The sequence below is a fragment of the Naegleria gruberi genome (assembly GCF_000004985.1).
Source record: "Naegleria gruberi genomic scaffold NAEGRscaffold_27, whole genome shotgun sequence".
Classification (NCBI taxonomy): domain Eukaryota; phylum Heterolobosea; class Eutetramitea; order Acrasida; family Naegleriidae; genus Naegleria; species Naegleria gruberi.
The window spans coordinates 226,321-247,090 of NW_003163300.1; the positions used below are offsets into that span (position 1 = coordinate 226,321).

Sequence of the window (20,770 nt, forward strand, 5' to 3'; positions counted from 1 at the left end):
ACTTGTGGTTCCGAATCCAAAATAATACTCTTAGCCTGTTCCTTCCTTCTCTCTTCATTCAAATGACCTTCATCATCCATATCCTCCGAATAAGCCATCGAATCCACACTCTGCCCACCATGATGTAATCCCATCATCTTGTTGTTACTCATCAAATGAGGAGCATTATGTTGTTGCTGGTGGTGTTGTATGAGATGATTACTCTCTTCCTCACCTCCTTTTGTATTTGGCGCGAAATTCACAGAGCCTTTGGAAAACATTTTTTCTTCACAGATTCAAAAGAACACACTCTTATTGACCAAGAAGTTTGTTGTTTGTATGATGATGAGGTATTAGACTTCTTCTTTATCCGCTGCTCTTGCTCTTGGAAGAAAAGGATGAAGTTCTGTTTGTTAACGTTGTTGCTTGTTGGGGTTCATGTTTGAGGGAAGAAGTACATTAAAAAATTGGACCCTTTGCTTTTCTGGGATTTGGGTAGCAATGGTGCTTATTTGGGTTACAGTAATTGGTTTATTTACAGTGAATATTTGAAAAGGTCAATTAAATAGTTAAGTGTTTTATGAGCTCTATTGTTGACAATTTATTGTAATGCAGTGAGAGAATTATTCTTGCTTGAGAATACGAAGGAATTAGTGAGAGAAGAAATGAGAAGTACTCCAAATTGACTTCCTTTTTCCCAATAAAACAATTGGGTAGGACATAATAATAGCTGTTAACCATCATCATTAACTTTATTCGAAACAAACTAAATGTTGTAATAAAACTAAAAAAAAAATTCACATCAACAACAAAATACACAATGCAAACATCAAGCACACCTCTGATAGTCAGTAAAATCGCTTGTATTGGTGCCGGGTACGTCGGTGGACCAACAATGACAGTCATTGCCAACAAATGTCATGATATTCAAGTTGTCATCTATGACATGAATCAACACAGAATTGATGAATGGAATAGTGATCATTTGCCAATCTATGAACCTGGCTTGGAAGAATTAGTATTCGAAAGAAGAGGTAAAAATCTTCATTTTACAACTGATTATGCTCAAGTTGTTGATGCTGACATTATTTTCCTTTCGGTTAACACACCAACTAAATATTATGGTGTTGGAAAGGGTAGAGCAGCTGATTTAAAGTATATTGAATCATGTGCTAGACAATTGAGAGATACTATTAAATCAGGAAGAAAGATTATTGTTGAAAAGTCAACTGTACCAATTAGAACATCAATTGCTGTAAAGAGAATTTTGGAGAGTGGTGACAGTCAAGCTCAATTTGATATCTTGTCTAATCCAGAGTTTCTTGCTGAAGGAACTGCTATTTCCGATTTGAATGCTCCTGATAGAGTTTTAATTGGTGGTGAATCTGATTATGCTATTCAAGCATTGTCAAGTGTTTATGCCAGATGGGTTCCAAAGGAAAATATCATTACTACTAATTTGTGGTCTAGTGAATTGAGTAAATTGGTTGCTAATTGCATGCTTGCTCAAAGAATTTCATCAATGAATGCCATTTCTGCATTGTGTGAAAAGACTGGTGCTGATGTTCAACAAGTTTCATATGCAGTTGGTAAGGATACAAGAATTGGTGCTAAATTCTTGCAAGCTTCTGTTGGTTTTGGTGGAAGTTGTTTCCAAAAGGACATTTTGAATTTAGTTTACTTGGCAGAACATTACAATTTACCAGAAGTTGCCAAATACTTTTATGGAATTATTGAAATTAACGATTATCAAAGAGATAGATTTGCCAAGAAGGTCATTCACAAGTTATTTAACACTGTTTCAAATAAGAAGATTTGTATCTTGGGTTTTGCCTTCAAGAAGAATACATCAGACACTAGAGAATCATCAACCATTTACATTTGTAAATCATTGTTGGAAGAAAGAGCTCAAATTTGTATCTATGATCCAAAAGTTACTGAAAATCAAATGAGATACGATTTGAAGAGTTTGATGAATGATTCCTATGGAGGTGATTTCAGTGCCATTTCTGAAACTTCACCAGAAAGTGAACTCGTCTCTAAGAATGTCAAAGTCTTCTCTGATCCATATGAAGCCATGGCTGATGCTCATGCTATTCTCGTTTTAACTGAATGGGATGAATTCAAGACTTATGATTATCAGCGTGTCTTTGATTCCATGAAGAAACCAGCTAATTTGTTTGATGGTAGAAATATTCTCGATAGAGAACAATTGGAACAAATTGGATTTGAAGTTTATCAAATTGGTAAACAAGAAAAGAATCTTGCCGATTGGTAATTTCTCAATAAATTATAATTTTATACTCAAGAATTATTTCAAAATTTTACAAAATTGGAAATTCCAGAATTGGCAAAATTATTTACGCTTGTAAACGTCAACCTTTCTATTCTTTTTGTGATGTTTTCTATTCTTTCTATTCTTTCTGTTCTTTCTGTTCTTTCTATTCTTCTTTCCATAAGTATCAATTCTTCTCTTCTTGTTACTTCTCTTCTTCTTTCCATAAACGTCAATCTTCTTTCTGATAATTCTCTTCTTTCCATGTCTCTTCAAACCTCTTCTCTTTCCATAGGTATCCAAATACTTGTTGAGTTTTCTGTGATTTCTTCTCTTTTTGTGATTTTTAACTCGTTTGAGCTTTCTTTGCTTGTTATTGGTTTTGGCAATGTACAAGGACATGGTTTCTGCTTCCTCTGCTTGAACATTGGAAGTCATGGACAAGGCAATGATAGCCAAGGTTAAGGCAATTAATAGAATTGAAACGAATCTTTTCATTTTTTGTTTTGAGAAGTTTGTTATTATTGATGTTTTGAATTTATACCTTTCGAATGGGTTTTTGAAATTAGTTCTTAATCTTTTTTGGAAAGAAAGCAGACGAGTGAATTAAACATTTTCAGAGTATGTATTGGTTAAAGATATGGATTTAAAAGAGCAATGCATAATATTGTATAAAATCAAGTTCAAAGAAAGAACTCTAAGATTTATCAAAAATTGCAAGTTGCAAAATTCCTTATTTCCCTTCTTCTATGTTTCTAAAAATGCAACATTTAACAATCATGGAATAGAGTGCTACTTTGTGTGCGTGTTTGATATCTGAATTTGTTGTTTCCACATAGAGTGCACCATCCATAATATCAAAGGCCACTTTCTGAGCTTGCTCCTTATTAACACGTCTTCCATTGATGAGATCTGTCTTATTTCCAATAAGGACCACTTCACTATGGTGAGCGTCATAATTCTTTAATTCATTATACCACAATGGGATGTGTTCGAAACTAGTCTCATTGGTCAAATCGAATAATAGAAAGACAACATGAACATTTCGGTAATGCATCCTAGTTAGAGGAGTAAATCTCTCTGGACCATAAACATCCCATATCTGAAAGTCATATCTTTTATCCTGTGAAAATTGATAAGTCTTACTGAAGAAATTTGATCCAATCGTTGGAATATCCACATATTTTCCAAAAGTCTTATTGAAAATGATACAATTAATAAAAGATGTCTTTCCTGAAAAACTGTCTCCACTCATGGAACATTTGAAAGAGTACTGATCATTTCCAAACTTTTGAGGCGTATAAGGATATAGACTTTTCGAAGGATTTGAACTCTGTGTTGATTGACCACTCGGTGCTCCAAAATATGAACCCAAAAATTGAAATATTCCTTTAAAAACTGAATTTCCACATGTAGAGCTTGATTTCTCTTCCTTCTTTGTTTCAACATTCTCCTTCTTTTCATTCGAATGCTCGTCCTTCTTCTTCAAATCTGAAAAGTTTGAAAAGTATCGAGTGATCAATTCCAATTCACTCATCAATTGTTTTACAATTTTTTCATCCAAATCACCATTAACATTGGCCAAGTCAATAACTCCAGGAATATCCAACTTCTCTAAATTAGCTTCAATCCATCGATCAGCCACTTGATAAATGAATTTTCTCAACATTGTTTTTCTGAATTTTCTATTAGAATGGAGAAAATCATCATCATCATGATCGGAATTAATTTTCTCTACTATTTCATTATGATCTGATTTAGTGGATGATTTAAAGGGTGAGGAATTGGATGATTCATATGAATTGAAAGTAAATTCTAGTTCATATTGTTTTGTAATAATTGGCAAGATTAACCTTCGCCAAGATTTACAAACATTTGAGTGGGAAAATATTAAATCTACAGATGGCAGATAGGAAAAAATTTCGTTATTAATTTCCTCTGGTAAAATTTCAAAGAGGTTATGTACTTTGTTAATGATCATTTTTTTTGTAATGATAATATATTAATTAAATATATTTAATATTTAATTGTAAATAATTTAAAAAAAAAATGAATAGAGTCATCATTCGATTGTATGATTTTTTAGACTACTCCAACGAAACATCAAATCCATGCCACTACTATTATACAATGCTAACTGATAAATTAAGGGAGAAAATTCCCTCCTACCACATTGTCCGCTCCCTGCAAGATATTAAACATGAATTAATTTCATATTCACCATCAATGGGACAATTAATATACAATAATATTTTGGAACGTTATTTTAATAATAGAAGTAACATGGATCCACAGAAGAAATCGATGAGATTTTCCTCCATTCAAAGCCATGCATTTGGAATTTTATTTAATAATCGACATGTTGATATCATGAAGCATGATTTGATACTATTCTCGTTCAATGGAACGGGAAAGACGTGGCTTACTTGTTTGTATTGTTTGCAACAAATATTGGCGGGAAAAGTTAGGAGAGTCATTGTAGTTTGTCCAATATTGGAATATTGTCATCAATATGAAGAAAACTTAAAGACAATGATTGGATCTACTACTGATTCACAAGATGTTTTCTCATTCAAAATATTGAATAGTGCAACAGAAACGAAGGAATCAACGAAACATGTTAATATTATCATTAGTAGTTTATCGAGATTGTTGGGATTCATTAGAAGAGGAATTATTGATACAACAGATGTGGATTTAGTTATTGTGGATGATTTCGAATATTCAAAATCGTTGAATTCATTGCAAGATTTCAAATATTTCTTTTCAAGATTTAACAACGCAAGAGCGATTGTTTCAACTGAAGGTGATAAGAAGATAATTCCACCAGTATTGAATAATCCTGCAATACTTTGTAGTATTCCTTTCAGTAATGAAAGTTATTACAATTACATCAATTTTGTTGGAAATCATTGAGCATATCAATATCACTAATCTTTTGATATCTCAAAAATTGGATTTGAAGAACCATTGATTTGTACCTAAAACGAGTATTGGAGTATTGGCATACAGTTATTAGTTTGGTAAGTCTCTCCCTTGTATGCAAGGAGTGGAATCGGATAGCAAGTTGCAATGATTTGTGGGAATTTTACTTTCATTTACTTTCGAATAATCGGAAGGGAAAAACAAAAGTTTCTTCCGATACTATTTCACAAGATGAAAATTTCTGGAAACACAAAATGAGAGATAATTTCACTCAATATGCTTGCAGAGTTTCTAACAAGATTACACTTTATCAAAATTATTTACAAATTTGTGAATTGAAAGGAAATTTCCCTGACAAGTTTTCATCACAATTGACCAGAATGATTCTAGCAAGAATGATGATCAATTCCATTCAATATACAGATGATTTAAACCTTAAACCATTCCAAAAATATTTGGGGTTTAAAGAGCACTTTCATGCAACTACATTTCAAGTTGACTGTGAAAATTAGTGGAATTGATGAGCCACTAATTGTAAGAACCAACTCGTATATTTACAAAGGAGATCTACCCTATTTTAGTTATCATTATTTAGACAATTATTACTTGTACTTTGCTAAGGAAAGTGATGACAAATTAAGGAATGAAATATTTATGAATAATGGAAATTTTACACAAGTTTTGGAAAATAATTGTTCATTCCTTTACATTTTTAATGGAAAGGATAATGAGCCAACAGTTCATGGCCATAATTATCTTGTAGATTCATTTTTAGATTCATTGATTCCCTCTCTGAATCAATTTCAAATTTCACCACTCAAAATAATTCCATTTTGGTGTTTTTTATTTGTCAAAATGATGAATAACCATTGCTGACGGAAAAGAGAAAACATTTAAGGAATTTTACAAATTTTATCCTAATCTAATTTCAAATCCTATATTGTACCACTATTTCTATAAGAAATACTTGGCAAGAGTTGAGTCTGTTCCCAAGCTTATTCTTGCTCGTTTTCGTAACTTTCTTCCAATAAGCAAAAGTGAGGCTAAAGCTGTTGAGATAATTAAATCCAACAATGTGGATTCTATGGTAGTATTGGATAATGGCATGAAGAATGCAATCAAATCTCTCTTTGATTCTTTTAAAAATCTAAAACAGGACAAACCAATTCCAATACCACCACAGATAAATCGTGAAAGAATTGAAGATGAGCAATATTTGAGCATGGCAAGATATTTGGCTGAACTGCATAGAATGGGAAAGTCAAAGGAATATATGAATTGGTATTTGGCACGCAAGTTTAAATATCAAAATTCAGTTTATTGAATGTAAACAAATTCGATTTGAGTTTTACCATTGTTGCTTGTAATCAATGCAAATCTTCCCAAAGTACCATAAACTTGAGTATCATGGGCAACATCAATGTGAATTTCTCTTCTTGGAACAAGAATGTTATCTTGATGGAAACCAATCAAACCAACATCACATGCCATACCATAAAAAGCAGTCTTTCCGTAGGCAGCAATTTGAGATGAACAAACTTTTGGTGGAATACCAAACAATGAATTGGCGTTAATTTCATAACCCAATGTAACTGTGGTATTGGTTACATCGAATCTCAAAGCAGACAATGAACTATCAGCATTCATGCATGAAAGGAAGAATGAGTTAGTATCTCTTGAAATAAGATTTGAGCACTTATCTAATTGGAAATAAATACCATTTTTTCCAACCAATTTGACTGTTGCAATGATACCTCTTTGCAAATTACGTTTTTCAACAATAGAAACAGAATTTCCATAACTCTTATCTGGAATGGCCAAGAAATCCTTTCCTACAGTCAAGAATGCATGTTGTGGAGCAAAGTTAATGTAAAAGTTACTTGGAGTGGCCAATAAAGTAGCACCAGTTTGAGGATGGATTGCAGTAATTCCACTACTGTACAAAATGTACAAAGTTGGTACAGATTGAGAAAGATCATACAAGAATTGACATCCACTTTGAATTCCTGAAAGGTTAATAATCCAATTACCAATACCACTCTTTCTATCAACATTGACAATGAAATTTCCAGAAGCAATAATCAAACCATAATCAGTAAGTACCATTGCATGGATATTGTTATTGGTTTTAGTATCGAATAAAACTTGACTGTTTTGATCATTAGATAAAATAGAAGATCTCAAAACGAATGAAACTCCATTAGTAGTGTTTCTTCTAACAGTATAGTATCCAAAGTTTTCATCCATCACTGGCAAGACATCCATCAATTCATATTCCTTTGGAATTTTAACCTTACTACTACTCATTCCACCATCACGTTCAATACAAACAATAACTTGTCCACCACTTGCTTGATCAACACTCAAACCACAGAAATTCAAAGCATAGACAGGCATTACAATAGAATTTGGGATTAACTTGAGACCATCATACATCTTGATTACATCTCTTTGTAAATCATAGGTTCCGAGATCAGAATTTCTCGATCTACCAGTATTAGCATTGGTTTGAATCCAGCCATCAATTCTACCGAAAACAAGAGCGCTATTCAATAAAACAAAGCAGCACAAGAGGAGTAACTTGGTTCTTATCATGTTCGTTGTGTCGCTTTTTTTTTGAAATTCAAGATTGAACTGGATAAAAGATAACTCACACAAATACTGGATTGTTGGCGCGTTATTTTTTAATTGAATGGTAACCTTCTAAATGAAGTTTGGTTTGTGTAACCGTCATTGTATTGTATTCTTCACCTAGGGTTACCGATATTCCCTCCAAATTACTCCTTCTGCATATTTAATCTTTAACTGTTCTTTAATTTGTAACCCTGAATCAATGTCATTTTTCTTTCTGCTTGTATTGAGTCCGTTTGGCACCATCAAAGGGGTAATTTTATTAAGGCTATGTAAGGAATTAATTCATAATGAATGTGATCGGGTGTGGTATAGTGGTAGCATTCCAGACTGTCACAGACTGGCGACCCGGGTTCAATTTGTTTTGTTAGTGTGTGTTAGTAATAGATGAATGATATCGGTCAATCCTTATTTGGAAATTTCATTCCCGGCATTCGAGATTAATTTTTGACTCTGTCACAATGTATCTGAGTTTTTCTTTTTTCATTACATAAAGATAGACACGTGGTCTACCTTTGATTCAAATTTCAAAGATTCATTTATTAAAACCATCGAGAAAATAATCTCGGATTTTTTAAGATTAAAATTTTCGCAGCTTTATTTAGTGAGCTTAAATGATTATTGATCTAGAGAAGTGTTTCAATAAAAGACAACGCCAACAACCAACACGGTTGATATAAGAGCTACATTGCTAAACAGTGATATTGCTGAGGATAGACGTTCAGATCTGGAAGGTTCTGAAAGAGATTTGAGCACTGGAGGAGGTACAGAACTTGAACTTTTAGGGCTTGCAGATGGTTTGATTCTTTCCTTAATTGAGAGTGGATTCATTGTTTCGAAAGTGGTTGAAATTTGAGTGGAATTGTAATGCAAAGTTGTTTTGGCTGTTAGTGAACCCTTAGGAATTGAAGAAGGAATATTAAATATCATCTTGGAAAGCAATTCATATTGGAATATTTGGGAGGAAATTGATTGACCATTCAATAAGAAATCAACATTAATGTCAATTGTCTTATTCTTATAAAAATCAATGAATTGAGAGTCTTGAATGTTGATGGTTAAAGTTGTGGAGATTTCTCCTACGAAATCATTGGTACTATTGAATGAAATGGTCACGTCTGATTGATTAAAATATCTAAATTGACATTGATTACCAATATAATTTGTTCTGCATTGACAAGTGTCATAATTAACGCAATCTCCATGTGAATTACACACATTGGAATGATCTACAGATGATAAACCAAAGCAATAGGTCAAATTACATGCCAACCCATACCATCTACTCTCATCAAGACATTTGCAATTATCAAATGATTGACAAGTTCCATTTCTAAAATTGCAAACTTGTGAGCTAGCTTGTTCTATTCCAAAACATGATGTGAATTGGCAATCTGATCCATAATAACCATGAACACAATCGCAGCTGTTCACATCTGTGCAATTTCCTTTCCCGCTACATACAGAACTGTCATTTTGCAATATTCCACTACATTTGACAAGCTCACAATTGCTTCCACCATATCCATCACTGCAAGAACAATAATTTACCGCATCACAAGAACCATGTGAGCTACAAACTGTTGTAGAATTAAAAGCTACATGATTACATTTCCAATATTGACATTTCTCTCCAAAATAATTCGAATCACAAATACAATTATCAGTTGACAAGCAAATTCCATTTCCAGAACATGATCTATTATTCATTTTCTCAATTCCAAAGCATAGTGGATTCTTTGGCTTGCAATCATTAGGTGCATAGCAAAATTGGTCTGTATCATTGCATGCATTCGATTCATTGGCAAGAATTCCAAAACAAATTGGAAATTGACAAGTCGTGGCAGGTCCATATCCAGCAGAACAATTACAATTATTATACGAAGGGCAAGATCCATGTCCAAAGCAAACATTTGCATTATCTGAAGCTATGGAATTGCAAGTGGTCTTTTCACAATTGGCTCCAAAATAATCAGTTGAGCATTTACAATTATTTGGAGTCAAGCATTGACCTTTTGAAGAGCAGACTTGAGTATCATTCGAATATTTTCCATGGCAAATAGGAATTTCACATTTAGAACCTATCCATCCAGGGTTACATTGACATGAATCTGGAGAAATACATGTTCCATTTCCATTATTACAAATGGCATTAGTTTGATTCGTAAAAATTCCAAAACATTGAATGAGTTCACATTCTGCACCTCCATACCCATTATTGCAGTGACAGGTATCTACATTTGAACATGTACCTCTTCCTTTACATACTGAACTTGTTTCATTTTGAAGAATTCCAAAACATTTGACAAGTTCACAATTTGATCCTCCATAGTTAGCTTCACATTCACATAAATTCAATGATTTACAAATACCCCTTTTAGAACAAACATGTGTAGTGTTTGTTGACATAATTCCTGCACATTTGAAAATCTGACAATCATTTCCTCCATAACTATTCGAATCATAACATTGACAAGTGTCAGGTGATAGACAGTCACCTCTTCCTAAACACTGGCTAGAATTACCGGCTAGAATACCATTACACTTTGGGATTGAACAAAATCTTCCTCCCCAATGAGTTTCATCATTACATTTGCAAATGTCATCTGCCAAACAATTTCCTCTTCCATTACAAACATTTTCCATGGTCGACAAAGTGCCATTACACTTCAAGATTTGACAGTCATTACCACCAAATGCATACGTATCGAAACATTGACATTGATTTGGGGAAATGCATTGACCTCTGGAATTGCAAACTGTTGGATCTGATGCTGATGTCAAATTACATTTTGGAACGTCACATTTCAATCCATTCCATTGAGATTGATCTCTACAGACACATGTATCATGAGATACACAATCACCTCTTCCTGAACAAACACTGCTTGTTTGATTTGCTATTATTCCAAAACATACTGGAATTTCACATTTCTCACCAACATATCTTGACGTGTTGAAGCATTGACAGGTATTAAGTGCAATACAAGAGCCATTTCCTGAACAAACTGTTTCATCATTTGCTAAAGTACCATTACATTTTGGAATTTCACAATTTTCACCTCCATAATTAGAATTACATTTACAATAATTGTAACGTTCACAAATTCCATTACCATTACATGCAGTAGATGAGTTTGAAAACTTTCCAAAACATGTTGTTACTGTACACTCAGGTCCATAATAATTTTCATTACACATGCATGTATTCACATCAACACATGTTCCATTTCCATGACATGCTAAAAAAGGATATTTGCTTTCAGATGATTTCCCATAACATTCAGGAAGACATGTTCTTCCATCACCACTCAACACATAACCAACACCATCACAATATGGATAAACCTTCTTAATCAATCCAGCAACATCATCAGCAATATAAATCTCATTCTTATTCTCCCTCACAAAAACATTAAAAGGAGAATCCAAGTAACAATTCACTGGATCAGAATTGTCTGGACATCCACTCGAGGAATTTGTACTTCCAGCAATGATTTCCACTTGTCTATTTTGAATCTTTTTAACCTGCTTCAATCCAGGATCAGCAACAAACAATTCATCATGTGCTGTGTAATATAATCCCATTGGATTATTCCATGGAGTGGCTGTGAAATTTGCATCATTGAATGGTGGATACTCTGGATAAGGATTCCAATCTGGAGTGCTAGCACTGAATATGGTGTATGTTTCAGGAAGAACTAATCTCATAATTTTCCCATAATAAATATAGTAAATGTCACCTGTTAGTGGTGATGCAACTATTCCACCATCGGTAGGTGATAAACCACAATTAGTGAACCAGTTAAATGAATTATAATTTGCCAAACTATAGTAACCCACGCAATTGTTACCAACATCCATGAAAAGCAACCAATTGTGAAATTTATCGATGGAAAGCATCTTTCCAAAGTACATGACATCTAGAGGATCCCCTTGTAATAGTTGTTTTTCCATAGTTGAGTGCTCTTATTTTCATACTAAAATATTCAGATAGGTAGACTTTCTCTTGTGCTTCATCAACAGCAATAAAAGGTTGATCTATAAATCTTTCGTTTCGACTAGTTTAGAATAGTTTACTTACTGCCAAGAGGAGCCATAAAAACGCTCAAAGTTCCATTAAAAACAGTTCTAATTAATTTAAATAATTAGTAAACTGTGAAAAATCACTTACAATATCCTATTTTTGTAATAGTTGTTTTCATTGTTGTGTTCTGCAATGAACATGTCTCCATTGGCCAACACATGTACTGCTCGTGGCATGTTCAACGAGCTGACAGCTGTCGTGATTTTGAACTTGACATTTAATGCACTGCACATGCCCAACAAAAGCACGAGGACAAATGCAAATAAAAACGTAAGGTTATTATGCATTTTTTTGTGGAGTCATGAAGATGCAACAACTATTTCACAAGTGCAAAAAAGAATGACATCTGAATGAATACTATCAATTTTAGAGAGTGAAAGTAATGAACTAACGGTTCAATGTTCCATTTCAGACAATATTACAATAATATCACATATTATTCTCATGATTATTGGTTATACAATAGATTATGATTCAGCTTTGGATGAACTTTAAATTATACAATTAGATTAGATCTAATTGGTTTGTTCCATTTGGATTTTGCATATTTTTCTATACGTTTACCAATTGAAATGTTACAAATATCACATACAACAAAACTTTTATCAATTAATAGAACATTATCAACAACACTTTCTTGTTATTAGTCAACATGTTACCACAGTGGAAGGACAGAAGAAGTTTTATGGTTTAGTTTATGTGGATTTTAATAAAAGGTATGTGTTGTATGATAATTTTCTATTATACGATAAACAGTTTAAGGTACCAATCTGCATGTTCACAAATCCCCCATTCACAAACCATGGCTGGTCAGGAATGCCGCAATCATCTATGAACGAGGAAACCTACAACGAAGCATGTTTCCAGTTCGATATCATGCTCAAGATATGTGACTACAGAGTCTTCATCTTGGTTAACCTCAAAGGTCAGATTGACTCAAAAAAGTCGAGTTTATGTAGTCCTACAGAAAAGATCCTGTAGAAGTACAGTCAATGGTTTTATCCAATTTGTTAGAGTGAGGGGATGATATTGGCTTGGAAAGTGTGTCGGGTGGTGAGGGAAAGTTATGGTTCAATTTATGAAGGTGAGAAAAATAGAGAAAAACTAAATTCAAGAAAAAGTTTGAGGTTTGAAGAAGGAGAATTTTAAGATTGAAGAAGGTGTGGTATTAGCTAATATTTGCCATGCATGCTAAGTTACATATAGATAATAGATTACACACAAATTTTACAAATATTGGGTTTGTAACAATTTAAAAGAGTTTATATGTATGAATCAAACTGTGAAGCAGGGGCTTATCAGCCGAATGAAATATGATAAATTTAGTGTATTTTCATTATGAATGTGAAGCAGGGGTTCCCGAGTGGTCAAAGGGGGTAGACTCAAGTTCTACTGCGCAAGCTTCGTGGGTTCAAATCTCACCTTCTGCAGCTTTTATTTCTTTTTCTTTTGCCTTAATGACTTTTCCTTATTTTTAAATTGAAAGATATTTCCCAATATGTCAAGTTCTTGATCTGAAAAAATTGTTTTCTTATCTCTTCTATTTAAAAAGATAATCAACAATGATGACCACTACCAATATTTCCTTTAAAAAATATGTGCTAAAATTCCATTTCGCTTGAAGTCAATCCATGATTGTCATGCACAAGATTTGAGAAAAAGGCAATTTATTACTAAATGTTAAAACTCTTATTGTTTAGGCATTGTATCACAGTAATCTGTATAGAGTGGTATGTCTTCCTTGAGGCCCTTTCTCTTTCTGATAGATTTGATGAGCTTGTGAACTTTAGATTGAGGATCATAAACATTGTCTTCCATAACTTTCCAATGACTGAAACTACATTGAGGGAAAGCTTGTCCTTGAGTCACACCTCTCAACTCTTCTGTTAAACCGAAACTTTCCAGCACAGGTAAAGAACCTGTAATACTAACGAGAGGAGTACCAATTACCATTTCAGTAGATTTGATAACACCTCTCCTATTAGAAATGACACTATAGACAGAACCCATTACTGATTGAGGACATTGAACTTCAACAAGATACATTGGTTCAACTAACTTTGGATCAGCTCTCAATTGACTAGCAGTCATGACACGTGATGTTGCTTGGAGAATTTGACCAGCTCCACGATGGATAGAATCTGCATGAAGATTACAATCATTAAATTTGAATAATACACCTCTCATTGCTTCATCACACAAACCTCCCGAAGAACTGCTTTGTTGGAAACTAGTGACAACATATTGTTGAATTTCATTAATATAGTCAACTGATTTGGTTGCATTAACCAAAATGTTGCTACCCTTGTCAGCTTCAGGCCCAAAGCTCCAAATTCTCTTTGTTATGCTAGGATCCCATTCAAAGTCAATTTCTAAAATCTTGGCTCTCTTATTTTGATCATCCATTGGCAATTGACCTTCCTTAATCATTTCAATTAATTCCTCACTGATTGGTTCAGCTTGCATGTATAAACGATTGTGACCGTTAGCACTTCTGGCCATGACCATATCACCATTCTTATTTGAAACTGTTTCGTGGAAAGTGACAACAGGAGGAGATTTTTTAATTTGAATTCCTCTGGCATATTCTTCTTCTAAATTCTTTAAACAAATTTCCAAATGCAATTCACCTGCTGTTCCTAGAATATGTTGACCACTATCATTTTGCTTACATTCCAATAGAGGATCACTTTGAACGAGACGTTTCAAACCTTCAACAAATCGAGATAAATCAGCTGGATTGGCTGGTTCAACTCCCATTTGAACTACAGGACTCACAGAGTATTTCATATTCTTAATTGGCATACATGCAACTTGTCCTTCTTCTGTCAATGTACATGATTTGATAATGTACTTGTCAAGACCAACAATACCGACGATGGCACCACAAGAAGCTTGAGTTATGCTTTCAGTATTTTTACCAACCATTACTAACAATCTTTGAATGCTTGTATGGAAAACATCTTTCTTAGCAATTGGATCATAGTTAGGACCTAGAATTCTCACCTTAGTTGATTGAGTCAAACTACCAGAGAAAATACGGGCTAAAGCAATAAAACGACCAACATTATTACTCATACTAGAGCTAGTATTAGAGTGCATAGGTACCATCTTACTGACATAAACAACTAGTGGTGCATTCGGATCACATTCCTTAATACCAGTAGCGTATGGATCTGTCAAATCTTCACCGGTGTAGAGATTATCATACCTTACCTTTTGAGCTTCCTTAGGAGAAGGTAAATGGTTGATAATCATTTGAACTAGAGGTTTGTGAGCTGGGAGGAACTTTCTCATGATTGATTTAGCTAAAAGTTTCGGCTCTTTTCTCTTTTCTTCTTTCGTCAGAGGTATAGACAATGCGCTGATGATATTTTCCAAATCTGTTGACAAAATACCTTCACTAGAAATTTCATGTTCTCTAACCAACTTGAAAATCTTGAAAATAGGTTCTAAAATGAATTCACAGAAAGTGTGCTTCAATTGTTCACCACTTGTCGATGAATAAGGTTCAGTGGTAAACTTCTTAGTTGAGTGATCATAATAATTTTCACCCCATAATTTGTTAATAACCTTCTCAACAGGAAGTTTAAACTTCTTGCTATATAATTGAGCGAATTGCTCCAAAGTGAAAGCCCAACCCATCTTACCTGATCCAAAAGCAATGTTACAGTCAACTGGATCAACAGAAACTGACTCATCAGAGTAAGTTGATAATAGAGCATTCACAGACTCGATAATTCTTAAAAAGTTTTGATAACTTTCTTCTTCAGTAAATTGCATTTCTTCAATCAAACGGTCAACCTTGTTAATGAAGAGAACAGGACGAATTCTTTCTTGAAGAGATTGTCTAATTACTGTTTCAGTTTGACCTCTACAACCTTCAGCAGCGTCAACAATCAACACTGCACCATCAGTAATTCTCAAAGCTGTACTAACTTCAGATGAGAAATCAATATGACCTGGACAATCGATCAAATTAACCAAGTGGTGATCATTCTCCTTGTCTGGATTTTCTAATACCATACTCAAACTTGTTGATTTAATGGTAATACCCTTTTCAATTTCATTCTTATCTACGTCGCAAACTCTCTTCTCACCTGCAGCATCTTCATCCACTAAACCAGCTGCTAAAGCCAATTGATCAGTGAGTGTTGATTTACCATGATCAACGTGAGCAATAATACTAATGTTACGAATCTTGTTACTGTCGAGTAAGAGCCTTTCGAGTATTTCTTTACTGAACTTGACCATATTTTAAATCTGTATTTGAATATTGTGCTGAATGAGCTGTTTGTTAATTTGTTTTTTTTGTTTGGTTTGATGGAGTGAGAATACCTTGAGAGCTGTTTAAATAGCTAAATTTGCTTGTTTTCAATTTGAACCTCCACCACAGCTTCACTTTCAGACTTGTGTGTGTTTGAATTTGAACCTGATTCACTTACGAAAATGAACCTCTTCTTCAATTTCAAATATGCACATTCATTTTCATATTCTTGTGTGCTGTTGCTTTGTATAATTTAAAAATAGAGTGGTTCAAATTCGCAAATTCAAGTTAAAATTGATCATGATTGCAATATTAATATTCTTCTTTTTTACAATTAATTAAATATTATTTAATTCTCCTCCGAATCAGAGCCAGAAAACGTTGCAATTTTTTAGTTTATTAATTTTTTCTCGAGAAGCGTGGTGGAAATTAAGCTTTGATCGGAATGACAACAAACTAACACCTTCATCAAAGCATGAATATTTATGATATTATTATTCGCAGTTAACTGCAATTTCAAAATCTCTGAGAATAAGAATCTCATCCACACCAATGAAACTAACGATTTAAAAAAATGTCAAACTTTGTTGATCTGCCATCCGAGTTGCAAATTGAAATATTTTCCATTCTCTCTGTTAAACATTTGAGAAATATTCTTTCAATTAACAAATCAATTCATGAGCAATTGATTCAATCAGAAACATTTTGGAGAACCTTGATCAAGAATTATTCGAAAGTGATCGGAGAAAGTGCTTATGGAGTTGAACAAGCATCACAAGAATTATTCGAAATTGAAAATGTCAAGAAACAGTTAATTGAAATGATAGAAATAAAAAAGAGAAAAACTAAACAATTCCAACAGATGTCTATGGAATTAGAATACATGTTAAGAGAATTAGAAATGGTTCAGAGAGAAATGAATGCACGAAATGAAAGTACTTTGCTATTGGGAGGAAACATCAGTGATCAATTCAAAAATCGAATTGAAAGTTTGAAGCAAAAAGGTGAAAGTGTGAAAAAGGAAAAGGAAGAAATTGCAGAAAAGTTAAAGAAAACGATTATTGATTAAATCCAAGCTCTGCAAATAAAGAAATCTGTGAATAATATGGCAAACAAAACTATCCTCCCATGCCGGGAATTGAACCCGGACCTCCTGGGTGAAAGCCAGGTATCCTAGCCATTGGACTACACGGGAATATATTCAACAGGTAAATGTACCCTTAATGGACTAAAAGGAAAATGCTGTGAGCAAAAAGATTGCTGCTCTACTTAGTTTTTTTTTCACTTAATGATTTAGACGGGAAGCCTGCCGGGAATATGGCGACTGTCCCGCTACAGTCTTTGACTGTATGAACTGTGAGGTACGTCGTCTTTCGAGTCAGTAAGAGAGAGTGATTGGAGGAAGAGGCACTGAGTAAGTTTATTCATTGATTTTTAAATTGATCACCTAGATAAAAAGTATTTTGGTTAAAAAAATTCATAATTGCTTTGATCTCTATGTTTAACAAGTATTACAATCGAATCTAAAGTTACAAGGAAAAGTTTCAGCCACGTTAAAACTCAACTGTTAAATTGATGAACATTGTCTAAACTTTATGAGATAGTCAACAATGAAAATAAGCAATATTGGAATTCCACTGAAATGAAGATTATTTACATGTTAGTTTTTTAATATTTACAATTTGTTGGATAACCAATCCAATCCCTCGAATAAACCAGAACCATTCAAAGCACTACATGGCTGTATGTACCAATCTTGCTTGATTGAATTTAATTGTAGATTCTTTGCAATATCTGTGACATTAGCAGCTCTCGGTAAATCTTGCTTATTAGCCCACACCAATAACTTGGCATTTGACAATGATGGATCCTCCATCACTTTATGCAATGTTTCTGACACTTCTTCAAATCTCTCTCTATCATTCGAATCTACAATGAAAATCACAGCATCTGTTCCATTGTAATAGTGTCTCCACAAGGTTCTAATCATATCCTGACCACCAATGTCAAAAACTCTGAATTGAACTCTCTTGTATTGAATCACTTCGGCATTGAAACCAATGGTAGGTATAGTACTGACATTCTCATCTAATTGTATCTTGTACAGAGTTGAGGTTTTACCAGCTGCATCCAAACCTAGGAAGAGAATTTTGGCTTCCTTTTGTTCGAATAAGGACAAGCCCTTGATCATGTTAGAAAGTAATTGACCCATTTTTGAATTAATTATTGAAGAATGATATAATTGAAGTTTTGTTGTTTTTTTTCAAATTGTTGTTGAGTAATTTTCAGTAATATTCTGCAGTTTTAAAGTGAAATCCACGCAATTCTGTCGTCATCATTTTTTTGTAAACTTGAAAAATGTCGTCAGCAGCAGATAAATATAGATTGTCTTGTAAATTTACCATAGTAGTGTTTGGTGTAGTGACAAAGCTCAAAAAGCTATTGACTCGACAATCACGTGATTATGTGTTAATGTTTCAATTGAAAACATGAAAGAATAAAAGCAAAAGTTAATTTTGTAAAAAGACTACAGCACCACAGGTTCCCAAGTTGTCTCCAACCTCAGTACTGATGTGGCTCGACGATGTTTAACTTCTCAAATCGGACGGGATGAGGTGCATTCATCGTGATATGGCCGTAGCCATCAACAACCATAATTTCTGAAATATAAATCTACTACTAAAAGAAGCTCTACTGTGAATCACAAACATCAATTCCAATAGCTAATATATAAGGTGACTACCAAGAGTTTTTTGGAGTGTATCAATTTATTTCTCACTCCATTTAGACAAGTACTACAAGTCTTCATTGCATAATTTAACTTTAATCAAATTATCATTCAATATCCTTTAGGCTTTAACCAATCTCCGGAGGTTCAATTCATTCAAATCTTCATCAATGTATTTGGTACCAATGATGACAACAACTCAGTAATCATTATCTATGTCCGCAGAAAATAAATGGCTTACATCAGCCATGACTCTTATGTTGCGTTCTTGTTGTTCGCTCCTTCTTGCTGCGGTTCTCTTCCTGTGTGACTCAACAACGATAAATTGTAAATCGAAAAAGACTTTAAAAAAAAATCAAGCCTAGGAGAAGCTACTCACTTTCTATCAACATAGCTTGTAAATTCACACACCCTCTGCTTGTCTGTTCAAACTAGTAATTTTCGTGCGATCAAATCGAAATGCTGATTTATTTGATACTTCCTGTAGCCTTGGCTGCGGTTGTCTTTTTCTACTTGAATTCCAACTCTAAACGTATGTTTTTAATCTCATCGTAGAAGAGAAAAATTAATCTTTTTGTCATCAATAGATCAAAATGTTGTTATCAAGTCTGATTTATTAACAACAAAACCTGTTGCTCCAAAGAAGAAGGATGATAAGAAAAAGGTTGCCAAAGTTGTTCTTGCTGAGGATGATATTGTTGAAGCATCAAATGCCGAAATGACTGAAATTGATGTTGCCGAAATGTATGGATTAAACAAGAAGAAGAAGAAGCCTGTTGTTGAAGTTACCAAGAAGAAGCCTGCTGCCAAGAAGGATACCAAGAAGCAACAACAACAACAAGCTCAACCTGAAACCACTGAAGGTGCTGAAGGTTTTCTCCTTGTTAAAAAGCCAGAATTAACTGGTCGTAAGAAGGAAGACAAGCCAAAGAAGGTTGAAAAGCCAAAGAAGAAGGATGAAAACAAGTCCATCTTTAGAAAGCTTGTTACTGACGATTCTGCTAAACCTGCTGGTGAAAAGAAGGAAGAAGTCGAAGCTGAACCACAAGAAGAAAAGAAGACTGAAAAGAAGGATAAGAAGTCTGAAAAGGTTGAAAAATCTGAAGATAAGAAATCCGAAAAGAAGTCAAAGGAAGAAAAGAGTGGTAAGGACAAGAAGAAGGCTGAAACAAGTGCATCAGTCGATGAAACTGAAAGCCCAGTCACTCCTGTTGTTGTTGAAGAAAAGAAACCAGAAAGAAAGCCAGTCACTGTTGTCAAGGATCCATATGAAACTGTTGATGATTTCTGGGGTGATAATGTTAAACAAGTTCAACCAAAGCCTCCAAGAGAACCAAGAGAAAATAAGGAAAAGAAGGAACCAAGAGAACCAAGAGAACCAAAAGAAAATAAGGAACCAAGAGAACAAAAGGAACCAAAGGAAAAGAAGGCTAGAGAACCAAGAGAACAAAAGGAACAAAGAGAACCAAAGAAGAAGGATATTGTTTTGACAAAGGAAAAGAAGGAACCAAAGGAACAAAAGGCCTCAGTTAAGATCTTTAACCAAGTTGAATCTTCTGCCACATGGAACATTGCCTCTTCTGAATCTCCAGTTTCTGCACCAGAATCTGGAAATTCTGACTTCCCAAAGTTTGGTGAAAAGGTTAAGAAGGTTAAGCCTGCTAAACAACCTGTTGCTTCATCATCAACTGATGTTGCCACTCCAACTGAAGTTGTTGAATCAACTCCAACTGAGGAAGTTAAATCAGAAGAAGAACAACAATAAGGAATTTTAGTTTAAAACTAAGCAATTTTTAATTTTTCACACCACATGTAAATTTATAAATTATATAAATAATTTTGTTAAATATTAAATAATAATAATTATTCAATTTATTT

At 33.8% G+C, this 20,770-nt stretch overlaps 10 protein-coding genes and 2 non-coding genes across 12 annotated transcripts; 5 read left to right on the forward strand and 7 right to left on the reverse strand.

Moving 5' to 3' along the window:
- The first annotated feature begins 771 nt into the window (after nucleotides 1–771).
- Nucleotides 772–2,285, forward strand: NAEGRDRAFT_58202 (uncharacterized protein). The gene has a single exon (XM_002676500.1). It carries the CDS (start codon nucleotides 800–802, stop codon nucleotides 2,255–2,257), a length of 1,458 nt encoding a protein of 485 aa, XP_002676546.1. The 5' UTR covers nucleotides 772–799; the 3' UTR covers nucleotides 2,258–2,285.
- Nucleotides 2,286–2,335: 50 nt separating this feature from the next.
- NAEGRDRAFT_68223 (uncharacterized protein) lies at nucleotides 2,336–2,752 on the reverse strand (the record flags this gene model as incomplete). Its single annotated transcript, XM_002676591.1, has 1 exon — nucleotides 2,336–2,752. One exon carries the CDS (start codon nucleotides 2,750–2,752, stop codon nucleotides 2,336–2,338), a length of 417 nt encoding a protein of 138 aa, XP_002676637.1.
- Nucleotides 2,753–2,987: 235 nt separating this feature from the next.
- On the reverse strand, nucleotides 2,988–4,235 carry NAEGRDRAFT_68224 (rab family small GTPase; the record flags this gene model as incomplete). The annotated part of the gene is made up of 1 exon (XM_002676592.1): nucleotides 2,988–4,235. One exon carries the CDS (start codon nucleotides 4,233–4,235, stop codon nucleotides 2,988–2,990), a length of 1,248 nt encoding a protein of 415 aa, XP_002676638.1.
- Nucleotides 4,236–4,786: 551 nt separating this feature from the next.
- NAEGRDRAFT_68225 (uncharacterized protein) lies at nucleotides 4,787–5,170 on the forward strand (the record flags this gene model as incomplete). The annotated part of the gene is made up of 1 exon (XM_002676501.1): nucleotides 4,787–5,170. One exon carries the CDS (start codon nucleotides 4,787–4,789, stop codon nucleotides 5,168–5,170), a length of 384 nt encoding a protein of 127 aa, XP_002676547.1.
- A 1,326-nt stretch (nucleotides 5,171–6,496) lies between these two features.
- Nucleotides 6,497–7,774, reverse strand: NAEGRDRAFT_68226 (uncharacterized protein; the record flags this gene model as incomplete). Its single annotated transcript, XM_002676593.1, has 1 exon — nucleotides 6,497–7,774. One exon carries the CDS (start codon nucleotides 7,772–7,774, stop codon nucleotides 6,497–6,499), a length of 1,278 nt encoding a protein of 425 aa, XP_002676639.1.
- Nucleotides 7,775–8,449: 675 nt separating this feature from the next.
- On the reverse strand, nucleotides 8,450–11,767 carry NAEGRDRAFT_49505 (uncharacterized protein; the record flags this gene model as incomplete). The annotated part of the gene is made up of 1 exon (XM_002676594.1): nucleotides 8,450–11,767. One exon carries the CDS (start codon nucleotides 11,765–11,767, stop codon nucleotides 8,450–8,452), a length of 3,318 nt encoding a protein of 1,105 aa, XP_002676640.1.
- A 1,479-nt stretch (nucleotides 11,768–13,246) lies between these two features.
- NAEGRDRAFT_t350 lies at nucleotides 13,247–13,327 on the forward strand. Its single transcript has one exon. It is a non-coding gene; the product is annotated as a tRNA-Leu (tRNA).
- A 259-nt stretch (nucleotides 13,328–13,586) lies between these two features.
- On the reverse strand, nucleotides 13,587–16,151 carry NAEGRDRAFT_58203 (translation elongation factor 2; the record flags this gene model as incomplete). Its single annotated transcript, XM_002676595.1, has 1 exon — nucleotides 13,587–16,151. The coding sequence occupies one exon, from the start codon at nucleotides 16,149–16,151 to the stop codon at nucleotides 13,587–13,589; it is 2,565 nt and encodes an 854-aa protein (XP_002676641.1).
- Nucleotides 16,152–16,738: 587 nt separating this feature from the next.
- On the forward strand, nucleotides 16,739–17,233 carry NAEGRDRAFT_68229 (uncharacterized protein; the record flags this gene model as incomplete). Its single annotated transcript, XM_002676502.1, has 1 exon — nucleotides 16,739–17,233. One exon carries the CDS (start codon nucleotides 16,739–16,741, stop codon nucleotides 17,231–17,233), a length of 495 nt encoding a protein of 164 aa, XP_002676548.1.
- A 54-nt stretch (nucleotides 17,234–17,287) lies between these two features.
- Nucleotides 17,288–17,359, reverse strand: NAEGRDRAFT_t353. The gene has a single exon. It is a non-coding gene; the product is annotated as a tRNA-Glu (tRNA).
- Nucleotides 17,360–17,803: 444 nt separating this feature from the next.
- Nucleotides 17,804–18,416, reverse strand: NAEGRDRAFT_77418 (ARF/SAR family small GTPase). The gene has a single exon (XM_002676596.1). It carries the CDS (start codon nucleotides 18,374–18,376, stop codon nucleotides 17,840–17,842), a length of 537 nt encoding a protein of 178 aa, XP_002676642.1. The 5' UTR covers nucleotides 18,377–18,416; the 3' UTR covers nucleotides 17,804–17,839.
- An 822-nt stretch (nucleotides 18,417–19,238) lies between these two features.
- On the forward strand, nucleotides 19,239–20,761 carry NAEGRDRAFT_79956 (uncharacterized protein). Its single transcript, XM_002676503.1, has 2 exons — nucleotides 19,239–19,424; nucleotides 19,480–20,761. Exons 1-2 carry the CDS (start codon nucleotides 19,352–19,354, stop codon nucleotides 20,655–20,657), a joined length of 1,251 nt encoding a protein of 416 aa, XP_002676549.1. The 5' UTR covers nucleotides 19,239–19,351; the 3' UTR covers nucleotides 20,658–20,761.
- Nucleotides 20,762–20,770: the final 9 nt, after the last annotated feature.